Genomic DNA, 23202 nt, shown 5'->3' with positions numbered 1-23202 from the left:
CAGGTCATGTTCCCAGGGTCCTCGGACTGAGCCCCACATCAGGCTCCCTGCTCAGTGGGGAGCCTGTTTCTGCTGCTCTCCTGCTCCTGCTCTTTCTCTCTCTCTGGCAAATAAATAAATGAAATCTTTTTTTAAAAAAAAGTTCTTAACTTGGTATAACCCGAAGTTTCCACTCGTTGTGGTCACAAAAGCCTCTAGATGTATCCTTTAGAAATGCTGGTTTAAATCCATGACTTGCTACATAGGCACGAGATCTCTGGCCACAGGGCCAATGGGCAGGAGGCTCGAAATCCCATCCAGTGTCAGTTGTGCATGGTACCGGACACCCGGGGATGGTGGCCAGAGCCTGGCATCTTCTGGGAGAGGGCTGAGCCCCTCTCCTGCTCAACCATCAGAGTGATATTTCTACCAGAGCTTCAAAATCTCTAAGAGGTATCAGGTGAAATGGAAAAGGGGAAACTGTGAAGCTCTGGCACGGATCCAGCCCCTGCCCAGCTAGCTGCTAGCTTCCAGGGGAGATGAAAGGCTGGGAACCACTCTGCAGGGACAGAGTCTGCCTGTAAGGGAAGAGAATTTTTAAAATAAAGTCAAAGCCATTGCCAGGTTGGGGAGCTGAGATTATGGGGTACAATGGAAGGCCCCTGATCTTTTTATAAATGTTTCCAAATGTTGCTGTCACATCATCTTTTCAATTATAAGCCAACGAAAGCCCACAGAAATGCACGAGGCACTCCTGCTAACGAGCTTCCATTCTCATTAGTGGGTAGGAGAAAAAACAACACCGGCCAAGTTGGGGACACAGACGCTGGTGTAAAGGCAGCCAGAGAGGCAAAGATGAAGGAGTAGTGTGTGCCCGTGTCTAGCTCCCTTGCCCCTTCTCCGCTTCCCCACCATTCTGGGAGCTGCAAGTAGAGGACGTTGTTCTTTCATCATCCAGATGACAGGCCTTCTGCATGTCCATCCACCCAACACTTATTACCAACCTCTGCCGGCAGCAAGCTCCCAGCGCCACCCAACCCTGTCTGGGAGGTTCCATTTCCGTCCTGTGCCACCTGCAGGCAGGGAGTTTATGGCCTGGGAGTCAACATGAGCAGAGCTCTGGGGCCACCTGTGGCCCGTCTGTCTGTTGACTATCACATTCTCAGCTCCTCCTCCTTGGCAGCTGCCAACGGGCAGGCAGAGCTGGGGATGGAGGGGAGAAGCCGAGACTTGTGGTCTTTTTTGCTCCCGACATCCAAAGGCCCCTGCAATGTCCTGCTGGAATGCAGGACCTCTACGTGTCAAGAGGACAGAAAGGCAAAGGGCGGGCAGTATTTACCCCCACCTTACCTGGGGCCTGAAGATATGGCTGAAAACCAAAGTGCTGAGTGCCAGGCACAAATAAATGCGCTGGAGCCCGAGGGGAACTTGCAAATCTTAGTTTTGCTCATATGAGCAATGGGGACACAGGATGTACAATTCACAACAGGACTTGGGGGGGAGGGAATAAGGCATGGAGGGTGCTCGGCGGAGGGCCTGGCATCTAAGAAATGTTGGATGAATCATAGCTGCTAAGGTTACTACTGTCGTGGTTTATTATTACGTGAGATTACTAGATCCTGGGGGAGAAGAGAAGAACTTCCTGCGTTAGCTACCCCTCCCGCCTAGCAAAGAAAACACAAACACAAGTAAGCCAGGAGCTAGAAGCAAGTTGTGAAGCCATGTGACTGTTCAAAGCCTTGGTCCTGACCGTCTCCTAACAAGCTTCTCGGGCTGTGGGCTTCTCCTGGGCCCAAAGGAAGGAGAAAAGCCGTGCCCACTCACGGGTCTGTGTAATGTGCTTTCTATCTATGTGACCTCGGGTAATCCTGGCCTCGCAATGACACCGTAGGGACATTTTACTGAAGTCATTACACATGGGGAAATGGAAGTTCAGAAATGTACAGAGTTGCCTGAGGTCACACTTCCGGGAATAGTCCTGGAGTTAAGAATAAAACTTGGACCTGTCAGCGACCCAGCCTGTGCATCTGCCATAAACGTCAACCACACTGTCTCTGGCAGAAAGTGCCTTGACCCTTCTCACTCAGATCCACGTTTTCTGAAAGCTGATTTGAGAAAAAAAGGGGGGGGGAGGGGTAGGAATTAACTAGCATTTCCAAAATTCTAAGAAGTTAGATTAGAATTCAAGATAAACATAAGGATTCAGAGACGCAGCCGACAGGAGTCTTCAAAGGTTTCTATTTTGAGGAAGTTACCTTTGTGCCCGAGTGTCTGAAATGAACTGAGAAGGGCAGGCTGTCTTTGCCAAAGGAAACCCGGCACTGCCTCCCCGAGGCTGGTGACGTGAAACCAAACCCTGACTGCTGGCATCTGGGTGCCTTTATTCTTGCCAAGACGTGACTTTGTTTCTAAGAATACAAAGGACTAAAAAAGGTATCCTGGAGACCACAGCAGTGAGACAAACAGCCCTCCCCTTAATTCTCCCCTTAATTCAACCTGGGTAGGTCAGGAATCCCTCTGTCCCCAAATCCAGAAGACCGAGAAGAAGAAATTCACCCGATATGTTTGGGTTTAAGTTTTGGTAAAATCAAAACTCGGAAGAAACCATCTGGTAAGGCTCTAACTACTTTCCATCCTGTCAGTCCTCCTTATAAGGGAAGAAGGCTAGGGTGCGTACCTTATTTCCCTCTCTCCTTCCCAAATACATCCTATTTTCTTTACAGCAATGCTGGTTTCCCCAAAACCAAAGGTGAAGCACAAAACCAAAGGGCAATTCTATTTTACAGGGCAGGAAACAAATGTTTGCAAAACAACACCAACAGCAACAACTAAAATCCCAAGTGTTGGGGGCAATATATAAGCAGAAACAGAGTGAATGTCAGGAAGTCCTGCATACGAAAGCCCAAGACTACATTTCTTGTTTTGATTTCCAAAACAGAGCTTAACATTGGTTTGCTCAATTACAAAAAGAAGTCTCTTTAGGCACTCAGGAGATATGCTGACAATTAACATATCAATGACAACCACAAAAAAGGTACTCACTGTGCTTGTTTCTTTTATGGATTTCAGTAGAACGAACCAGCATTCCTGACACATTCTATGCTAGGCACAGGGACTCCATGACCTAATAGTACAAAATCCCTCTCTTCAAGAACATACAGAGTTGAATGTATGGAGCTAGCTTACTGCCTCTACAGTCAGAATCACATATTTGCCCATGTAAATATAATGTTCTAAATGATTCCCACAAAGAAGATTGGGAATAACGACAGTCAACATCCCTTCTCCTACACATCACGTGACTTAAGGCAACATTCGCCTGCTCTTTTCATAAGAATGGCTGTATTCTCCACACTAAACATACAGTGGTACCCGTGAACAAGGAGCACCCGTGTGGAACTCATTTGAAAATGTCCCTCAAGTTTCACAAGTCTAAGGTGGAAATCATGATGAGAACCAAGTTCCCCATTGCATCTGAGAGTAGAACACAGACTTCTAAGTTTCAGAAAATTTTCCTTCTTGCAACTCTTAAAAGCTGGGCACAGCAGGGTGTTTTCACAAAATGAGGGACTATGTGGCAAGAGGGAGATGGGGCCCTAATCCGGAAGAAGGAGCGAAGAATGCACCAGCCCAGTAGCTGGGTGGCTGACCTGGATGGCAGCCAGTCCAGGGTGCACGAGAAGCTGGGGGCTGCTGGAGGGGTGTCACCAAAGGGACAATAACCTGAAAGATTCTGAGTTGTCCGACCATCTGGAGAAGGGTATGAGAACTCTGTTAGAAACGTTGGAGATGGGATGCCTGGGTGGCTCAGTTGGTTGGACGACTGCCTTCGGCTCAGGTCATGATCCTGGAGTCCCGGGATCGAGTCCCGCATCGGGCTCCCAGCTCCACGGGGAGTCTGCTTCTCTCTCTGACCTTCTCCTAGCTCATGCTCTCTCTCACTGTCTCTCTCTCAAATAAATAAATAAAATCTTTAAAAAAAAAAAAAAAAAACGTTGGAGATGAATTTGTATAGGTACGTAAAAACCAGACAAAAAAAGAGGTAATAACCAATCCTAGGAAAAAAAGTTTTACAATCCAGGAAATGGTTCTAATACATCACACATGAACCATACTGTATGTGACATTTACAAGCTTGTAATACAAACACTGAGTGTTAATTAAACCAAAAATTGTGATATAACCAGACTGGGGAATAGGAAGGGAAAAGAACAAGTTCTCAATTTATTTAGAGAGCTAAGTCCTGGTCTTCCACAGTAAGAAGTCAACAGAAGCTGTCTGAAATTAATGGGCTGAAATACACAGCGTGAACATTTTTTTTTTTTTGAAATATGGAGATAATATAGGAAGAAATGGCTGAAAAAGCTGTTAAGTAGCTGTCCCTAAGGAGTAGGACCAGGAGGTGAGGAGACATGGGGCAGAGGACTGCTGCTTTTCTTTACCGGCCGTGAGTCTGGTTCAATTTGGTTTATATACAAAGCGCATGTATGACTTTATTAAATTAAATAAACAGCCAACTGAAAACGACGCTGGAACATCACGGAGTTTTTTGAGGAAGAGAAACAACTATAAAGGGAAACAAAAATATTGAGAGTTGTGCTTCAGGATGTTTATTCTAGCTGGTCACAAGTTCCCTTGGCTGGAGAGGAACTTGGTCAGATCACAGCGTCTTCCTATGGCTCAAATACTCAGGACGGCTGAGCAGAAGCCGGGGTTCTTGTCTGCCTGCAGGGTTCACCAAAACACCAACACCCCCCAGCGAAACCCCACCGGGATGAAGACTGTCCCGCAGCTCAATCTTAATACTCAGATTTCTCTTCTGACTTGGGAAAATGCTCATTTGCTTTTTTCATGGTTATAATCCCAGCAGTCATTCCTCACAGCAGTTGTAAACAGCGACAAAGGTGCATGTAATCCTTAAAACTCAAAAAGTTACTCGTGCTGGGCTATTTAGCTACCCTGGGGGTTTAAGGAAGGACTTTTCCTCCTTTTCCAAATCTGTTCTAAGGTCACTTTCTTTCCTGTTCTGGCCTCTCCTCCCCCCGCTGCTGCTTGTGGAGGCTGCAGAGAGGATGAGCACCCCTGGAACTCTGGAGTCAGCTGGGGTCCAAGTCTGAGTCGTGGGGCAGGGGCCACTTCCTAGTGGGGTCATCTAATATGGGCAAGTTCAGGGGCGCCTGGGTGGCTCAGTTGGTTGAATGTCTGCCTTCGGCTCGGGTCATGATCCCAAGGTCCTAGAACTGAGCCCTGCTTTGGGCTGCCTGCTCAGAGGGAAGCCTGCTTCTCCGGCTCCCACCCCCCTGCATGTGTTCCCTCTCTCGCTGTCTCTCTGTCAGATAAATAAATAAAACCTTAAAAGATAAAACAAAATAAATAAAGTAAATAAAATGGGCAAATTCAGTGCCCTGGGGCAGCTTCCACGTCCATAATGCAGGGGTAATCCTAGTACCTATCTTGAAGGAGTGGTACAAACATAAAGTGAGATAACGTGTAGAAAATACAGAACGCTGTGCTTGCACATAATTTGTTACTATTATTGCCAAGTAATCATGATTACTTCTTTACTTCAGATGAAGGTCATGTGAAATTAAGATTATCCTGCTGATAGCCACGAAATGGAAAATACCAAAACTTAAAGCAGAGATTAAAAGGAACACATGAGACACACAGGGTGATTCCTACTCGTTTGCTACTGTAACATGAGGCGGGGGTGAGGCAGGGGTGATGTGCACCCAGAGCCTGGAGTGATCTGGCTCCCGAATTTCCCTCAGACACATCAATGCCCGCTCCCCGAAGCACAGAGAGCCTGCCCTTGAAAGTGCCCGTCACCACAGAGGAGACACACTGGAACAGCCCAACTCCCCAAAGTGGCCACTGGGTTTTCTTTTCTTTCTTTCCTCTTTTTCGAAAGCATGGCTAATAGGTTCTATTCCAGAGACCCCTGGTGAGGCAGCTCGCTGTCTGTGAAAAAGGACAGAGAAACCCAGACAAATCTTCCGGTCCTTGGCACTGGCGCCACTTCCTCAGACTGGAGCTGCACTACCCCGTCCGACATGAAGGTGGCGGTCTTCTCCCAAACTTGTTTCAAAAATTCCAAGTATCTGAAGAACGCAGTAAAACCTTGAAAAATGACTGCTGTCAAATAATACCAAGAAGAAAAATTATAATCCACTTAGGAATTTTAAGAAACCAAGACAAATAACTCATGTCAAGGGGGGCTAATGTACAAGTCGGAACAGAACGGGGATGGACAGATCACCTACATTTGTGTCCTGTCCCTCTCCTGCCTGGGCTCTGTCCACACCCCCCCCCCCCAGGACAGCCCAGGCAGCCTGTGATAACCCCCGGGGCCATGCAGGGACAGGGAGTGGCTGTGGGGCCAAGCCAAGGAGAGGGACCTGCACATTCAGTGCTGGGGCCAGGGTGGGGCGGGGGGGGGGGGGAGCTGGGCGAGTGGTGGGGTGTGGCTGGGCTGGGCTCCAACTCCAGCAGGGCCTCTCCTCATCTAACTGCTCCAAGGCACCAGCCCTCTTCTGGCTACTTGGCACCCGGGAACTGCTTCATCCCCTCCCCTGTGCTCCTCTCAAAAATAAACAGCATCAAGAGCAAAGAATACGGAGCAAAAATCAGTCCTTCCTGCCAGGATCTCATACCAGGAGGCCCCACCTCAGCCCTGCCTCCCACTTCCACCATCACCTTCGCAGCGGGGCTGTCTTCCCCCACCAGGGTGCTGCTGTAAGAGCCCACGGGCCACGTGCATGGACAGCAAGTGGGAAGGCAGGTGTGTGGGGGTGCCAACCTGCCAAGGAGAACAGATGGAGCCTGGCCGGGCCCCTGTGAAACGTCCATAAAACCCAGATTTCCAGATACTTTCAATTGCCTCATCCCCCTGATGGCAAGGAAAACGCAGGGTGAGTGCCCAGAGCAGCTCAGACACGAGAGTAAACCACGCACCGATGGGAGAGAAGCAGCAGCGAGGATGGCTCCGCCGCTGCACAGGGCAGAGCGGAGAAAACCACACCACACCACAGTGCACCAGCCCCCCAGCCCCCAAATGCTGCACAGTTTGTGTTCTACCCGAAAACTCGGCGGGCGGGGGGGGGGGGGGGCACATAAACGCTGGGCATGGCCCACCATCAGACCTCCGCTGTAGGCTTCCTCAGAGACCTGGGAAGGCTGGAGGTGCTTTCTGACCATTCATTCTAAGCATGGGCATGTCCATTACTGACACAGGGAGTGGAAGCCAGGTTTGCTGTTTCTGGGGTGTGCAGCCCGCGGCAAGCTGCTTAACCTTCCTGGGTCCTGGCTTCCTCATCTGAACATGGGGCTGTCACCTGGCCTCCACGGGTCCACAGGAAGTTCCGATGACTGAGCAAACACGACAGTCCTGTGTGAGCCCCAGCATGCTGCACAGGTGCTGGTACACAGGTGTACTATTAATGAGATCCACCCGCAAGCCATAAATGGGGGGGGGTGGTGAAGGGGCCTCTTTCCGAAGGACCAGAAACCAGATCTGCCCAGACAGCCATCTCCCCAGGAATGCATGAATGCTCCGCCGCCAGTGGCCACAGCAGCTGGTTTTGGAGGCTTCTCCAAACCCTGTCCTTCTCCGCCCAGTCACAACACTGGCAAGGGCTCCCCTGGCCCTCTGGAGTTTCCACCTTGCTGCTGATTGTATTCCTGTATTTCTCCAATCTAGCCCCCACTCAAACCACCTGCCCTTCATTCTGCCACAGGCCTCATGGATTTCAGACCTCCTGAGAGCTGCGCTGGTCACATTTTCCCAACCAAAACCAGGTTCTGTGATCTAACAAAGGAATTTCGGTTGATCTGTGACTTTAGGCCTTGGAAAGGAGCTATAAAAATATGAAAATTAAATCATTCATGGGGTCACACTGACCAACCGCCTTTCTGTTAAAGAAAAAGGGGATCTGCAGGACGTGTCTGCAGAACTGCGGGGTGTTCTCCCTCAGAGGCCTGCCCTCACCTTCCCCAGAGGGGAGGTGCTGGGGAAACGTCCTTCTTCTTGGATGATCCTTCCATGCCTGGTCCCCTCCATGTCACCCTGTGAGAGAATCCACGATAAAGCACTTGCTTAGTAAGGGAGACCTCCCGAAACGCTGGTTAATTGCTGCCACCTCCCCTCCAGCTCCTCAAACCACAGGCGCTGGATTCAGACAAACTTCCAATTTCCAGCTCTGCCGTCGATGAGCTGATTCCCAGGCTCAGTTACTTAAACTCGCTGAGCCCGTTTCTAATACCTATTTCAGCAGGTTTATTTCGACGATGAGAGGCAAGAGCATGATCACAAGGCAATCCTGCTTACTCTCTGCTCCACGGCTCCTCAAATGACAGCACCGTCCCTGGTCCCCAAAACAGTCATCTCCACTATGCTCTTCCTCCCACAGCTAATCAGACCAAGGCCTTTGATGCCTCTCTCCACGGACACTCCCTATTTTCTGTACCCCTTGGGCCTGGCCAGGCTGCTGCCCTGGTTTGGTCCTTGCCACCCAACACCTGGACCAGAAGGTCACTGCCCTACCCCAGCCACTCTCTGACCTGCCACCACTGTCAGCTTCCTAAAACAGAATCAGACCACAGCTTCTCTTTCAAAAGGGGAGTGAGATTCATGTTTTGCTACATATGTATTAAAACCTCTGGAAAGATTCATAAGAGGGGTGTCTGCATGGTTCAGTCCATTAAGCAGCTGCCTTCAGCTGGGGCCACGATCCCACGGTCCTAGGATCGAGTCCCGTATCGGGTTCCCTGCTTGGTGAGGAGTCTGCTTCTTCCTCTGCCTCTGCTGTTCCCCCTGCTTGTGCTCTTTCTCACTAAAAAAAAAAAAACAAACAAAAAAAAAAACCCAAAAACAAAACAAAAAAAACCCCCACAAGAATCTAGCAACAGTGGTTAGAAGGAAGTCTCTCTCCATTCTTTTATGCTTATCAACTTTGGATTGTGTGAATTTACTACATACTCAAATCATCATTAATTTAAAAAAAATTATTCTGGTTTCCACCTGAATTTCAATATGGTCCAAATCACCCAGTGAGCATATCCTCTCGAGCCTGGTTCCTTCCATGTCTCTGGCCCGGTTCCTTCCATGTCTCTGGCCCAATTTTTAGCTACCTTACTACAAGATGTTCAGGCCACAAATACACTCGTGGAGTCCTCAACATGGTCCAGGGATGCCACTCTAATGGTCAGTGCCACACACGGAGACCATTAGAGCCCTCATACAGACCGGAGTCAGGCTGAGCACCTCTGTCCCAAATCTCACACTGCTATTAGGGGATCAGCCTTCTGGAACCACTGGAACGAACATGCTGCCGCTACAGCACGGTGGGGGGACGTGTTCTAAAGTCCAGGTGGAAACCCTCCTCGCTTCTTTGCCCCAAGCCCCGAGAAGAATCACAGCCCCAGACGTTGGAAAAGGAGCTCAGGGAAAATCCAGCCCGACCCTCTACCCAAGGTGAAAGGCACTGTGACAGCCAGCCCGGGCTCAGAGAGCTCATATGTTGGAAGGCAGCTGTCTTTCTGTTTGAAGAATTTCTTTATTCCTTCAAAAGTACAGGGAGGTGGTTAAGAACAGAGTGGAGCCAAACCTTGGCATGGCCACTTCCTGGCGATGGCTCTTGGTAACGCACCCTCGTGTTTCTGAGCCTCTGTTCCACTACTGACAGACTGCAGAGCAGCACAGTATCCACGTCATCGTGCTTGGCATAGCGTGCTTGTCACACAGCTCAGGAAGTGCTGGCGGCTGTCATTACTGCTACAATATATAAAGGTATTTCCTCGAGTGAGTGCTGCTGTGCCTTCCCTGTTCAGGTCTGTTCCTGTACCCACCACAGCATGCACCTCCCTTTTCTGCAAGACCCTGCTGCTTCAAAATCTAGAGAGAAGCACCTCCATGTCCCTCCCTCTCCGTTCCAGTTTTCCCTTCTCCGGCTGTAGGAACTCCAACCTAAAGCAAGGCACACATACTCTTCTTGCTCACGGTGCTGCTTGTGCTGGCATCCAGAACACCACAGGCACGAAAGGAGCAACCCTGTGCCTGGGAAGCCTGAGCCGGGGTGGGGGGGTGGGGGTGCCACAGCTGTGGAGTGGGTTGGGGCTGGGCTGCGGGAGGGCTGGACGCACCTGCCACACACCCCCGGGGTAAGGGGCGGAGGAATCCTGCTAAGCTTCATTAGGAAAACCACTCCCCGTGCACACGCAGAGAGCCCAGATTTTCACTGGCCTAAAGGAGCCGCTGCCTCACTTGGCCAGATTTCAGGCAAGGTGCTTTTAAATGGCCCACCCTGGGTGGGGGATCGTCCACTCAACACTTGAAGTCCTTGGATATGTAACACTGAAATCGTGTAGAAAAGTGTATTTTCAAGCATTACTAACCACTTCCAAAATAGTCTCTGTTGTTTAGAGTCTTCCATCCTTTCTTCACCCTCTGCTGTTTTTCTCTTAGCTTCAAGCGGAGCCAGAGGTAACAGAGGGACCGATTTGCTGGTTTTCCACCAATATAAACAACCACTGATTTGGGGAAAACGCTGCCGCCCGGTTGGTACACGATGCGAAACCAGCAGGGGGCGCTCATCCCCCAGACGACTCTTCTCCACGCCTTGCAGACTCCCAACCAAGCTCCTCAGATAGGAGTGGATCCTGCAGCCTTCTGGTCATCCTGTCAGGCTGCGCAGTCAGCAGACCTGGGCCGCCATCCCACTTTCAGTGGCTGCTGACTGGCAACCCCAGGGGCAGGCTGTGTCCCGGGATGAAATAAAATGATGCACACTGCCGGCTGTCGCCACTGCTATCGGGCGGGTCTACTGGCGTTAGCGCCGGCAGGGACAGCGGAGTCGGGGCCAAGTCTTCTGTGGTGGCAGTGGGTACACGTGTCGTAAACTGAAGAGGGATTTTCCAGAACGGCTGGTACCAAGAAGGCCACCCTAGCCTAGGGACTAGGAGAACCAGGTCCTACACAAGTGTGTGTTCGAGCCCGGGCCCCGGAACTAGCTTACAGCTTAGACGAGCCATTGCTCCAGACCTCTTCCATAAGAAGAAAATCACCACAAAAAGAAAAAATCACCTACCTCACCGAAGTGTGATGAAGATAAAAGAGATCGTTAATGAAAACTGGCACAGCACCCAGCCCGTTAATATGTTTGTTCGGAGTTTGTCACCATGACCCATGACCTCACTGACTCGGAAGAGTCCAAGCCCTTAGAAGGAGGTAGGGGGAAATGTGTGTGTGTCTGTATGTACACAAAGATTTGTGTACAAACACAACACAAAGTTAAAATTGTTTGGGGACCTTTAATTATTTGTCACTTTGCTGGCTTCCTTATCGAATTAACAAGCTTAAGGTCCGATGCTGTATTTTCAATACTGTACATCCAACTTTGTTAAAAGGTATCAGTGGAATGTACTTCAGATGGCTTTAAATTCTCCTGTTGCATTAAAGTCTGAGAAGCCATACAAAGTCTGACAGCCTAAAGAATCTATCCACAAGCTCCAAGTTTTTCAGTGTGACCTTGGTCCTGAGGCGTCATTAAACACTCACTCTTAAGGCACCCTGTGTTTGCAAAACAAAGCGCCCATTGTGGGATCTGAGAAGCTAGTGCTTGGAACCCTGTCATTGTGCTTTAAATAATTTTGTGAATTATTAATTTCGATGAATCCCCTTTCGAGTAATCACCTTTTATTCCCAAGGTTCTCCCCATTTCCTCCTTCCACAAGAGCCATCCTTTAGGCCCTTACATTTCTACTGAAATATATTCCTATGCCATTATTCACAATCCCCCGTGTATTCATTTGCACACATTAAATTCATTTGTGTAATTCTGCCAAATAAGTGTTTATAACACAGGAATGTGAGACGCCACATAAAAAATGACATGCATATTATAATGTAACAATATAATGTCACAACAGTGACAGACCTCTGGTTGGCATGGTCTAACTGGATGGCTCATCAGTTAAGTGTCTGCCTTCGGCTCAGGTCATGATCCCAGGGTCCTGGGATCGAGCCCCGCATCGGGCTCCCTGCTCAGCGGGGAGCCTGCTTCTCCCACTCCCCCTCCTCTCTGCTCATGCTCTGTTTCTCAATCTCAAATAAATAAATAAATTTTTAAAAAAAATCAAATCAAATCATGAGACCTAAGTCATGATCCCAGGATCCTGGGATCGAGTCCCACATCGGGCTCCCTGCTTCTCCCTCTCCCCCTTCTCTCTGCTTGGGCTCTATCTCAAATAAATAAAATTTTTTAAAAATGAAATTAAATCATGATACAAGCCAAAAACCATCAACATATATATTAGAAGGTATTATTACTTTCTGAGATTACATATTTTTAATCTAAAGAGCAAGTGATTTTCAAACGGTGAAGAAGGGCCGTTACTCCACAGAAGCACTCAACGTCACCTTACGTAATGCGTGTGCCCCTCTCACGTCCTCTGGAACACGGGCTCAGGGAGAATGAGGCTTAGTTCCCTAACACCTGGAAGAGTGGCTGCCCTGTAGGAAATGTTTAAAATTATTTGTTTAGATGAATTCCAATTTCTTTCAGTCCCCAACTCATGCCCCTGCTGAAGTATAATTATGTTCTCAAGAGGCCCAAAGGTGTTGACTCACAGCAGGTCTTGCATTTACTTCCGGGCCTCTGAAGGCTGGTACTCAAGTTCAATCTTGAGAGTCAAACCTTTCCATTAATCAGTAGAAGGCCACATCCAGCCAAACCAGTCCAATCATCATGCAGACTCCTAAACATGGCTGAAGCATGAAGGATCTCAGGCCTCTGTTCCAAGAGGGTTGGGGGGGCCCTGTTCTTACGAAACTATTCACCAACTTTCTTACTGCTTTCTACACTAAGTCATCACCTCAGGAATGTTCTTCTCCCTTATTCTTCCCCCACCTTCCAGGGGAAGGGCAACTTCCTCAAGGAAGCCCACCCTGTCCCGTTAATCACTCACAGTGTTCAGTGCACTCCCTTTGCAGACGTCCCCATGCTTCACAGTGACTTCGTGTGTGTCTTCCCGGTAGACATTACACCGCACATGGGCAGACACAGTGCCCTCAGTGCCGTGCTGGGCTCCCCCCGGGACAGTGCCATACATGCAGGTGCACGTGTTCCTAAGCATTTACGGATTGGGCTGAATGAACCCAGTCGTTCTCAATGTGAAGCCCAAAAAATTAAACCCTCATTCTCCTGGAGCCCGTGTTCCAGAGGAGAAGATGTGAAAAGTGCACACATGCAACAGCAGAAAAAGGAACTAGGCATTCCTGGCCCTAACAGGTCCATAACTGGAGAGGACAGCACAAGAGGGGGCTGCCACAGGCTTTTTAATCAATCAATCAATTTTTTTTTTTGGTGATAAAATATTCTATCATCTTTTAACCAGAGAAACAACTACCATCTTGGGACTTTTCCTTTCCAGTACCTTGGAGCTCTGTTCTTTAAAAAACAGTCAAAAGCAAAGAGAGAGACTGGGTCACACAGGAGATACCTAGACTGGCGGTGGTTTGTAGTAGTGAAAAGAGTATAATGAAGTAGATTTGGGCTCCTGATCCCTCTGCTTATTCACTAAACATCCTAAACTGTTTAATGCATCTGGGCCTCAGTTTCTTTATCAGTGTAATAGGAGAAAGTGAATCTACTCATGGAGCACTAGAAAGACAGAATGAAATAGTTAACCAGCGCGTACTCTGTAAGCATCGAGGTGTCCTACCAACACGAGTTATGCAAAATGAAAACCATCGTGGGGCTGAAATCCAGTCTTCGGCCAAAGTATCCCCTATGCTTTCCAGAAAGAACAAGAAACAAAGAATTAGGAGGGTAATCTTTTTTGTTTTTATCTCAGCACCTCTCAAGAAGGATTTGATGCCATCACCATCACCCTTCTTAAAAAACCACTCGGCCACAGGAGAAGAGAGATCCAGCTGGCCTTTCCCTCCCTTACCCCAATAATCTGCCTCAGTGGGCCTAATGACCTACTTTCCATCTCTTTCTTCATTTTTTTTTCTCCGAATTTCAGAACAGGCTCTATTTTTCTACCAACTCCCAGACGTTCACAATTCATCAACAGAAACGTCAGAAATGTCCATGGAGTCTCCACTCTGGTGATGGCTTGTGGCATCCCCCGAGTCAGAGGCCATCCGCGGAGCTATATAGTACAAAGACCCCAGAGAGGTCACCTCCGCCTGTTCAGTATGTGGGTATTTTACAACAGACGGTGAACTCATCCGTGACGCCTTCTGACGACAGCACGACCACAGGGCAGGGAACACACAGAGAGCCTGGGACCTCTGTGTGTCGAGAGCCCCTGAGATTAGGCTGGTGGGGTGAGAAGGAGCGCGTGGAAAGGAGTTGGGGAGGATCCAGAAGACAAACTTCTGATTCCTGCCTTTTTGCCTCAGGCTCACCCACACACAGACGCGACAGTCAGACGCACAGACGCCAAGGAGTGGGAGTGAAGAAAGGGTCTGGCGACTGTCGGGTGGGAAGGAAGGGGGGCTCACATACGTATGGGAAGTAATGGGCCAGACCGAGAGACAGTGGCGTGATGGGCACTAGACGGGGCAGGGAAGACGGCAAAGAAGAAAAATGACAGAGTCCAGGTGCCAACATGACTGGTGCTTAGCATCGTAACGCGCTGCTTTCCATATCGTACTAGAACACCAGCTTTTACTTCTCCGTAAGAAGAGAACCACTCGCTGTCTTGAGAAAGGACAGACTTACAAACGCAGTACCGAGTAACAGCTAACTGCTTAGGCTTGAGTTTTAAAGACGTGAATTTGAATTGCCAATCTACTAGATAGTAACTGTGTGACTTCAGAGAAATTCTTTAACCTCTCTGTTTCCTCATCTGTCCCACAGTACCAAACCTTACGGAGTTTTTGGGGGGAGTAAAACGTGGCCATTTACAGAAATAGCTTGGCATGGTGCCAGCCACATGTCAGGGTTCAAGAGCTGTCACCTGCTGTTCCATTTTCCTAAACACAAGAAGAGCTTATTCAAGTCTTTCCCTTCAAGCTCCAGCATTCCCTGGAGTCTGGGGTCCAAAGCGCTCATAAATATTCGGCTCCACAATTCTACCTACTTGTCCACAGAAATACCTTTTTATGTATGTGAAAGTCTCGCTCTTCTGACCCAGGCTGTTTAGGCATAGGGGAGAGGGAAAGGAGAAGGAAGGCACAAGGGTGTGAAGGGGAACAAGAATGGGATTCAAGAATGGGATTCGCAGCACACTCACCGAGTCCGGGTCTCGCTGCTGTTCGAGGAAGGCTGAGAATTCCACCAGGCGAAGTTTGGTTGTGCCAATGGAGCGGCCCTGCCAGGCAGGGACCGAGGGAGCTGCAGCTGATGCAGGCTCGAACCCTGGAAGACCGATCAGTACCTTTAAGGCAGGCCCCGTGTGCCTTCCCTCGGGGTCAGGGCTGGGGCCAGGTCCTGCAAAACAGCTCTCCCCCACCCCCCCACCCCACACCAGAGTCTAGGGGCAGAAGGAAGTCAGGCGGTTGGGGGGATTCTGGCCAAGGACCCCAGAGGCACAACGCTAGGTGGCGCCTCACGTCAAGGTGGGTCCAGGTTAAGGGCTGGAGCACACCCCACCCCAGACAAGGGGACCGGCTGGGCGCGGGCTGAAGAGCCTGGAGCGAATCCTGCAAGGACCCCAAGAAACTTCTGGGGACTGCCCACCTCCTTCCTTCAGACTGCAGTAACCAGCACTACAGAATTACTCCCTCAGGATGCCCTGTGGCACTGAGACAGAGTGCAACGCGTGAACCCGCGTCCCATAGGGGGACTGGGTAACAGGCAGCAGCTGAACGGACTGACCCCACGTGCACACAGGTGCCTCGGGAGCAGGTGGGCCGGCCAGATTCCGGTTGCTAGTTGAGGCTTCTCTGGAAGCTCTTCGTTAAAGAAAGGGAACAGGGAAGTGAAACCTACTCATAGAATAAAGGGTGGCTAATCCCTCTCTGCCCTCGAGATCTGAATTGTCCAATTCAGCCTGTTCATGACGAGGAAGGAACCACAGCAACTTCCCCTTCCAAGGGTGACCCAGGGTCCTCAGTGAAAGTGATTGGGCTTCCCTTTTCTTCCTTTCCTTTTTTAAAAATTGAGATATAATTGAGATATCCACATCTTTTTTTTTTCTCCTTTTTAAGTGAACCTATTTTTCCTTTTTAAGTAAACTCTATGCCCAGTATGGGACTTGAACTCACGACCCCAAGATCCAGAGTGGCCTGCGCTACAGACTGAGCCAGGTGGGCGCCGCTGGCTTCTGTTTTCTTTAAAAACCCATCTGAATAAAATCCTGGGAAGTGACTGGGGGCACTGAACATGTCTGTGACCATTCCGAGTCCCAGGCATAAGGAGGGTAGGGGCGAGGAGAGGGTGCCCAAGGCACTGCTGGAACCAGGGACAAAGGACAGGCCTCTGTGGAATGAAGTGATGGGCCCAGCTGCCAGCTTCCCAGGACAGTCCTCCGAGGCAGAGTCCCTTGGAGACTCACCTGGAATGGGGGCTGTGACCGCTGGCTGGATGGGGTAGGCCTGTTGCACGAAGGGCTTGACGCTGGGGGTGGAGGGTGGAGAGTCAGAAGTCGAGAGACTATAGCAGTGGCTTCTCCCCAGGTCTGGCCTTGGCCAAGGCTAGGGAACCAACCTGCACCCCGTATCCACCCCCCCCCAGTCAGCCTGATTCCCATATGCTGTGACATCTAATTGAACCTCTCATCTCATCCCTGCAGCGACCAAGATCAGGGCTCACCATGCCCAGGCAAGGTTTGGGCCATGCTCAGGCTCCCCTTCTCTTAGCTAAACAGCTGAAATTCTTTTGAGAACAGATAGGCAGGACTTCCTTTCTGCTTTTATCTCTAGATGACCTTCAGCCTCCAGTTTATGAGGCCTGTTTCCCTTGCCCTCAAGGCAGCAGCAGGTTGTCTGTTAGCTGCCCTCATCCCCCGGAAGGCCAGATGGGCTGGGTCCCAGGAGTGCCTGCACTGTCCACTCTCAGACAGGCACTTTTCAGGAAGCCCTAGGTTCTGCCCTTCAAAGCCACAAAGGCCCAGGGCCCCCATCCCTGTTTCCAGAGGGACGGGCACTAATGCTTAGGGCACCAGTGAGCCACTTATGTGGCTCTCCTAGAGCAACCCAAGTCTCTCTCCTGCTCCTGGCCTCAGCGGATAATGGGAGAGGACTGTGGGGTTCTCAGATTTAATGTCTTTTCTCCTGTAAGCCCCCAGGTGGTCTGGCCCTGGGGAAACGCACCCCCAGGCTGCACTGTGACTAGACCCTTGTTGTCCCTGCCGGCCCCTCCCTGGACTTACTCTTGTGAGGATCCTGGCTGCCCTGTTTGGATCATTCCTGGCCAGAACTGGAAGGCAAAGGCAAGAGGCATCAGGATTATGAGTTCCCAGGAAAGCACTGCTCGGGACATCTATAGATCACAACCCCTGCTAACGACAGCGGGCTCAGATCGTCTGTCCGCCGCAGAGTGACTCTCTCTAGACTCAGATGTGGTCATCGACGTGCACAGGAGAGCACCCTGCATCCTTGGCCTAGCAGTCCTGGCTGCCCTGGTGCTCCTCCTCCAGACTAGTTGACCTGAGGGCAGGGACCAGACAGCAGCTCTCCCCTGTTCGCCTGACAGCTAGCAGAGATCTGGGCCCATGACAGGGGCTCACAACTATTTCATCCGACTGCTTTCTACACATGCACCCACCCACCCATCCTTCTCTTCTTCCCTCCATTTGCAAATGCTCCTTGTGTGACAATTCTGCCTCCACAGCTCACAGCACCAAGGGCCTGGCCGGAAGAGGACAAGCTCTGAACCAGAGGCCAAGAGCTCCGAGAAGCAATGCGGACACCGCCTTCACTGTGAGCCTCCTGGAGGCTTCGGGTGCCTGCTGCCCCCTGCTGGACCAACAGCCTGTGTACAAGGAGTTGCAAAGGGAGTCACAGGCGCCCCCCACCCCTTTGAGTCTTGATGGCACCAGCCAAGATCACACCACCTAACTAGCTTTGTTACTCACTAATCTCATTATCTGCAAGACGGCAAGAACAATGAGAGGCGTTTAAGATTATTGCGAAGATGAATGAGATCATAACATTAACTTCTCAGCCCTTGCTAGGTGCAAACTGAAAACGGCAATACAGTACTTTGCCCCTTTAGGGGTTAGTTCCCTTAAAGGGACCCTGAGGACACAGGAAAAGAGAGTAAGGGCCATTAAAAAAAAAAAAAAAGAGCAGGTGACAACCCAGAAGGGCACCAACAAAGTGATACCCAATTCCATGTCTGCAGGGACCCAGGATCCCCGCCTCCAGCTTGATCTCCCCACCCCCTCCCTCCCCCTTTCTCTCTCCAGCTCCCTCCCTTCCTCTCCCCACAGTGCAAGGGGCAGCATCAGCTGACCACAGGTGGTCCTCCCCTCCCTCACACCAGGCCCAAGAATAAGTGCCAGGAGGATGGCTTCTAGCCCAGCACTCACCCCCACTAACCGCGCCTCCGGGCTGGGTGGGTAAGGTTGTGACTTACCCCCGGTGCCCCCGGAAAGGCGGGGCGTGGAATCCCAGGTAGCCCCAGCTTGTTGTGAATAGCGGTGGCCGAGACGATCTGTGCCGAGGACATGGCGGCCATGTGCTGCAGGGCCTTATCCTTAGCCGTCTGATCCTTGAAGGTGACAGTGACACACAGACTTAATACGTAACACGTGGCTACTGGGCAGCTTCAACAGGCACAGCCACGAGCACATGGACTAAATACAGAGCCACAGAAGAGGCCGGAGAAGCAAACATGCACGGATAAATAAACACAGCCAGAAGGCTAAAACACACTCAACCTACCGGAACTCTGAACCTGTAAGGAGACTACCCAGCGGCAAGGTTTTTTTTAAAAAAAATGTTTTAATCCATTTTTTCAACAGAATGGGAAGCCTCTGAGAAGAGTGGTCAACGTATTTATTTTTCCAGCTTCCAAAGGGAGATTTCTCCAATTACTTAACACACTCAAGGGAAGGGGGGGTTGGGGGGGAAGCTCTGCATTGAAGCATACAGATGGGAAGAGGGAGACGGGAGGGGGCGGTGATGGATCTGAGGTAGGACCGTCCACAGGGTGGGGGCAGGCCCCACCTTGAGCACTGTCATGGGGCCACACTCCCAGGAGCTGCTGGAGGCATGCGAGGCCTGGGAGCCCTGGTAGACACCTGGTGGGGAGGCTCAGAAGCGGCAGGTCGGGTGGGGGGGGCCGTGATGGGACCAAGCAGCATGCTGGCGGGGGGGGGGGGGTGCATGCTTTCTCGGGTACCCCCACCCACCATGGGTCTAAGGCTACACGGGTTCTCTCCAGAGCCGAGGACACAGGGCACACTACCGGGAGACTGGCTTCTCCCTTCCTGAATGGGTCTTTTCCAGAAAAGCCAAGGCTGGTAACACAAAGCTAGCCAAAAGGTCTGCCAAGCACAGCTAAAATACAGAATACTCGATGTGGTGAAAATACTTACCATGCTTGTTACCTGGATACAACAATAAACAGTTTGTTAAAAGAATTGCGGACAAAGGAAGGGGTATTTTTCTTTTTCACTTAAAAAATATACATATTTACACAAACACACAATATGGGGTACAACAGAATGCACAGGACTATGGGTATTCTTCACGTTTTAGCAGGAATGTATGACCCAGATAACCATCTAGAAAGGCAATTACCAACCAGTCCACCCATTCCGAAAACTACTCCCACCCCCTTCAAGCTGGCTCTGCGGCTTCCTTAATGTAGAGGGAGAAATGGTCAGCCCCCCGGAGTGTGACCAATCCCAATGGTGCAGGGAGAGTTTCGTGCTTGGGAAACATGTCAAGGAGCCTGGCTGCTCCTGGAAGGGTCGATACAATCTCTACCAGGCCCAGACTCCATCGGAACAGGAACAAAATGGTGGCACCAATGTAAAGAGAGCGGCCGCCAGAGCTGCCACTCAGAGTCAGCCAGCGCGTGAAGGTCAAGGGAAAGTTCAGGCTAAGACACAGTCGAGAGCTGGCTTCAGTGTGTACAGATTCACCCAAAGGTGACTCAAAAGCATGCAGAGCTACCAGAGGCTGGGCCAAATGGAGAAATGGGGGGAAAAGTCCCAGTCTACAAAATAACTACTAGGGGCTTCTAAAAAAGATCAAATTAGGTGCTCCCAAGGTAGAGATACCACTTGGTCCTGTAACTGCCAGGAACACCATGCAGGTTTTCAAAAAGCTTATATCGCCCCTTGGAAAAGAGCCTAGCACTTGCATAGAATTGTACATTTTATTCATTTCTCTGGCTCTCAACCGAGAAACCAATGGGCCTCATGGAACAGCTTTTGGGGGTTGTCCAAGGTCACTGGGATCGTCCTGAAGGGCACGTGCTGCAGCAGAACGACAGGGTGAGGGCCCAGCCTTCAGGATCCCCTGTCCCCAACAGAGTGGCTCCGGGCAATGGTGTGGGGCTTTGCTGCCTCGAGTCAGACGGCATTCCCTGAGCAGACCCCCGGCTTGCTCATCTGAAAACTCTACCTACAGCTATCTTCCTCGGTTAAAGTTTCGGGGTTTTGCTTCTTTTTTTAAAGAGCTGAATCATTTCAGATACTGAGATGCCCCCGAAAGACGAATCTCGATGTCAGTGGAATAAAACGGAGCAGGTGTGCAAATGTCCTGAAGCCCGCAGAGCCTGACACACACAGCGATCTCAGTGCCAGTCAGTCTAGTCCTTGCTGGTCCCGTGGACGCACCTGTCACCTGCCCCATCATCTCTGCAGAGGGGGATCCAGGCCCTGATGTACAGAAAACCCGGCTCCAGTCACACAGCACCCTGCTCTGTCAGGAGTGCCTGGACATCAATACAAACGCCCTGAGGGGTTCTTTTGGGATCCCTCACCTTGTACTCCAGCCCCCAACCCACCTAACCCCGAATGAGAGGTTATAAATGCCCTCACAATGACTTCTGAGCTAACGTGCTGTCCCAGGTCTAACCATAGGCGCGGTCTACCACAAGGAACATGCCGTATCGCTTCAGGATAGGCTAGGGGAGCGGGGATAGTGGGAGCCCAGACCTCTTGCTGGTCTGGCAGATGCAAGTTGAGGAATAACTAGGAAGAGAGCTGCGGGCTTGGCTCTATTCCGGAAGTCTGTCATGGGTCCCCGTGTTTGTGAAACGCTGATGGCGGGGGTGACTCGGCGCCCCCAAACACAGTGTGTGGCTCAGCACCCTTGGCGGGGAGGGACTCGAGAACAGGAAGTCAGGGTCCAAATGGAAATGAGTCCCTCACATCTCCATAGCCTGCTTTTATTCTATCAGGTGCTGGCGATGTTCCCCTAGGCTGGGCTGATGGAAAAGTTCTCGAAGATGCTCACGAAAGTTTGACCCCCTCCCCTTTTTTTTTTAAACAAGAAATCAGTCAATGAGGAAAGGAGAAAAGTCCCCAGCTTTTGCTCTTTAGTTTACACAGCTTCAGGACAAGGCCATTTCCTTTTGCTAAATAAAGTAAGGTTGGACTCTTAAGCCCTAGCATTCCAGGAGGTACCTGAATGAAACAAATGCTCCAAAGCAGGAGAGCAAATCAACTGTTCCCATCTCCCCAACTTGCTCCACTCCTGTCAAGGGGAGTCCGGAGACGCGACTTCACACCTGCCTCGGGCTGACATTATGGGTTGTCTTACCTTGGGCTAGTCACTGAACCCTCTAATCTTCTTCATCTATGAAATGAAGAGTTGCCCTTTTTATTGCCCTAAAGCTCTTCTGGCTCTGAACGTAAAAGCTGTTACAAAGTGTATGTTCCATTTATAAGCAAATACAGCTTAATACACATAGCCAGGAAGTACTGGTGAAAAGACAGCAAGATGTTAAAATTTGGGCAGCTCTTGGCTGTCTACCCTAACAGAGAGAAAGCCAAGTGGGGAGAGGAAATTTTATCTCAAGTAGACGTTCTTTCTGCACTTGACCTAGCTATCTGAGAATAGGCAATTTTCTGCAAATGGACTAAAATGTCTATACCCGTGATTTCCTACCTTTTGAAGTGGAATCTCTCTACCATCTCCCTTAATAACATCTCCCCCTTTATCCAAAATACATATTTGAAAATTAAAAGGATTAAATTATTTTTTGTTTGCTTAAAATCTAAAGCAACGCTGCAGATAGTAAGGCCTGCCACTGATACCTGCAGGTCGGAACCGGCCGTAGACCCACTTAATCTGAAATGGGAGAACGGAAGGATGCTGAGCTGAGAGACTTCAATGGAAGGGCCTCTAAATTGTCATTTTCAGCCAGAGATACATGCCTGGCTTTGAAGAAATTGTAACTCTAAGTGTCAGACCTGAGAAAATTGCTTCTCTGTGTCACCTGGTCTAAGACTTTGAGACATGCCACACCATCCTCATCACTCACCCCAGAATCAACAGGGGGAAGGGAAGGGGTTGTTAATCTACCCAAATAACTGATGCTACTATGGCAAATTAAAAAATCTAGGCTACATTTGTACACCAGGATAATTTTATCCTACAAGGTCTTTAAACCAACATTCCTGAAATGCAGATGAGTTTACAAAGGCTGAGTACACCGTCTTATCTTGGAAAACTGTTCTGAAGTCAATACTGAGTTACTCTTAGATATACTCTTAGAAATACTCTCAGGGTGTGTGCATCTCTACACAAGCACACACCCACAAAAACGCTGCGTCCCAGCAAAAAGCCTGGACAACTCACACAGAAGTCCCTCCGTCCCTAAGATGACAAAGAATGAGGCCACATAAAGCTGAATGTTTGGTGAGTGGGGAAAGAAAAGGCAAATCTCCTTTTTCCTAAGGAACCCTAAGTCAAGCCCATGACCTGAAGTGTGGAAAGTATTTACGGAACAGGAAACATGGGGGGTTGCTGAGAACAAATGGCCTGTCTGAGCGGAGAATGAGAGCAGATAAAGCACCATACCGGGAACACAGGTCTCAGGGCCCGCTCGCCTTTCTTCCCTGTCCAATTTCTGGCATGCCATGCCGTCAATGGCCTCACCACCTCGGCCACACGGGGTTCAGCAAGCTGTGTCATGCATAAACTCCTCAGCCTGAAGCCTTTCAAACGGTTATAGTCTCTTAATAAACAGCCTTTCACATGTCACGAAGCAGAGCATGGCGGCTGCTCTGCTTCTGGGCTCCGCAGACTGCCTCCTTGTTATGGTTTCAATGTGCCTCATGTTCAGGACGTGTCTACATGACATGTGA

The 23202-nt window shown here is 50.0% G+C and overlaps 1 protein-coding gene across 19 annotated transcripts in view; it reads right to left on the bottom strand.

Annotated features, from left to right (window-relative positions):
- Positions 1 to 23202, bottom strand: part of TEAD1 (TEA domain transcription factor 1) — a 262153-nt gene that overhangs the window by 42356 nt on the left and 196595 nt on the right. For 16 of the 19 annotated variants that reach the window (XM_047693330.1, XM_047693334.1, XM_047693325.1 and 13 more), the window contains 5 exons: positions 19474 to 19485; positions 18510 to 18644; positions 17302 to 17348; positions 16486 to 16547; positions 15223 to 15347 (listed from right to left, as the gene is read on the bottom strand). In XM_047693330.1, coding sequence (XP_047549286.1) covers positions 15223 to 15347; positions 16486 to 16547; positions 17302 to 17348; positions 18510 to 18644; positions 19474 to 19485 — 381 coding nt within the window. The remainder of the gene's footprint in view (positions 1 to 15222; positions 15348 to 16485; positions 16548 to 17301; positions 17349 to 18509; positions 18645 to 19473; positions 19486 to 23202) is intronic. The other 3 variants (XM_047693336.1, XM_047693331.1, XM_047693335.1) reach the window with 1 other exon arrangement.

Source organism: Lutra lutra, chromosome 10, assembly GCF_902655055.1.
Source record: "Lutra lutra chromosome 10, mLutLut1.2, whole genome shotgun sequence".
Lineage (NCBI taxonomy): Eukaryota > Metazoa > Chordata > Mammalia > Carnivora > Mustelidae > Lutra > Lutra lutra.
The sequence above is the reverse complement of the archived record's forward strand: the minus strand, read 5'-3'. Positions and strand labels throughout refer to the sequence as shown.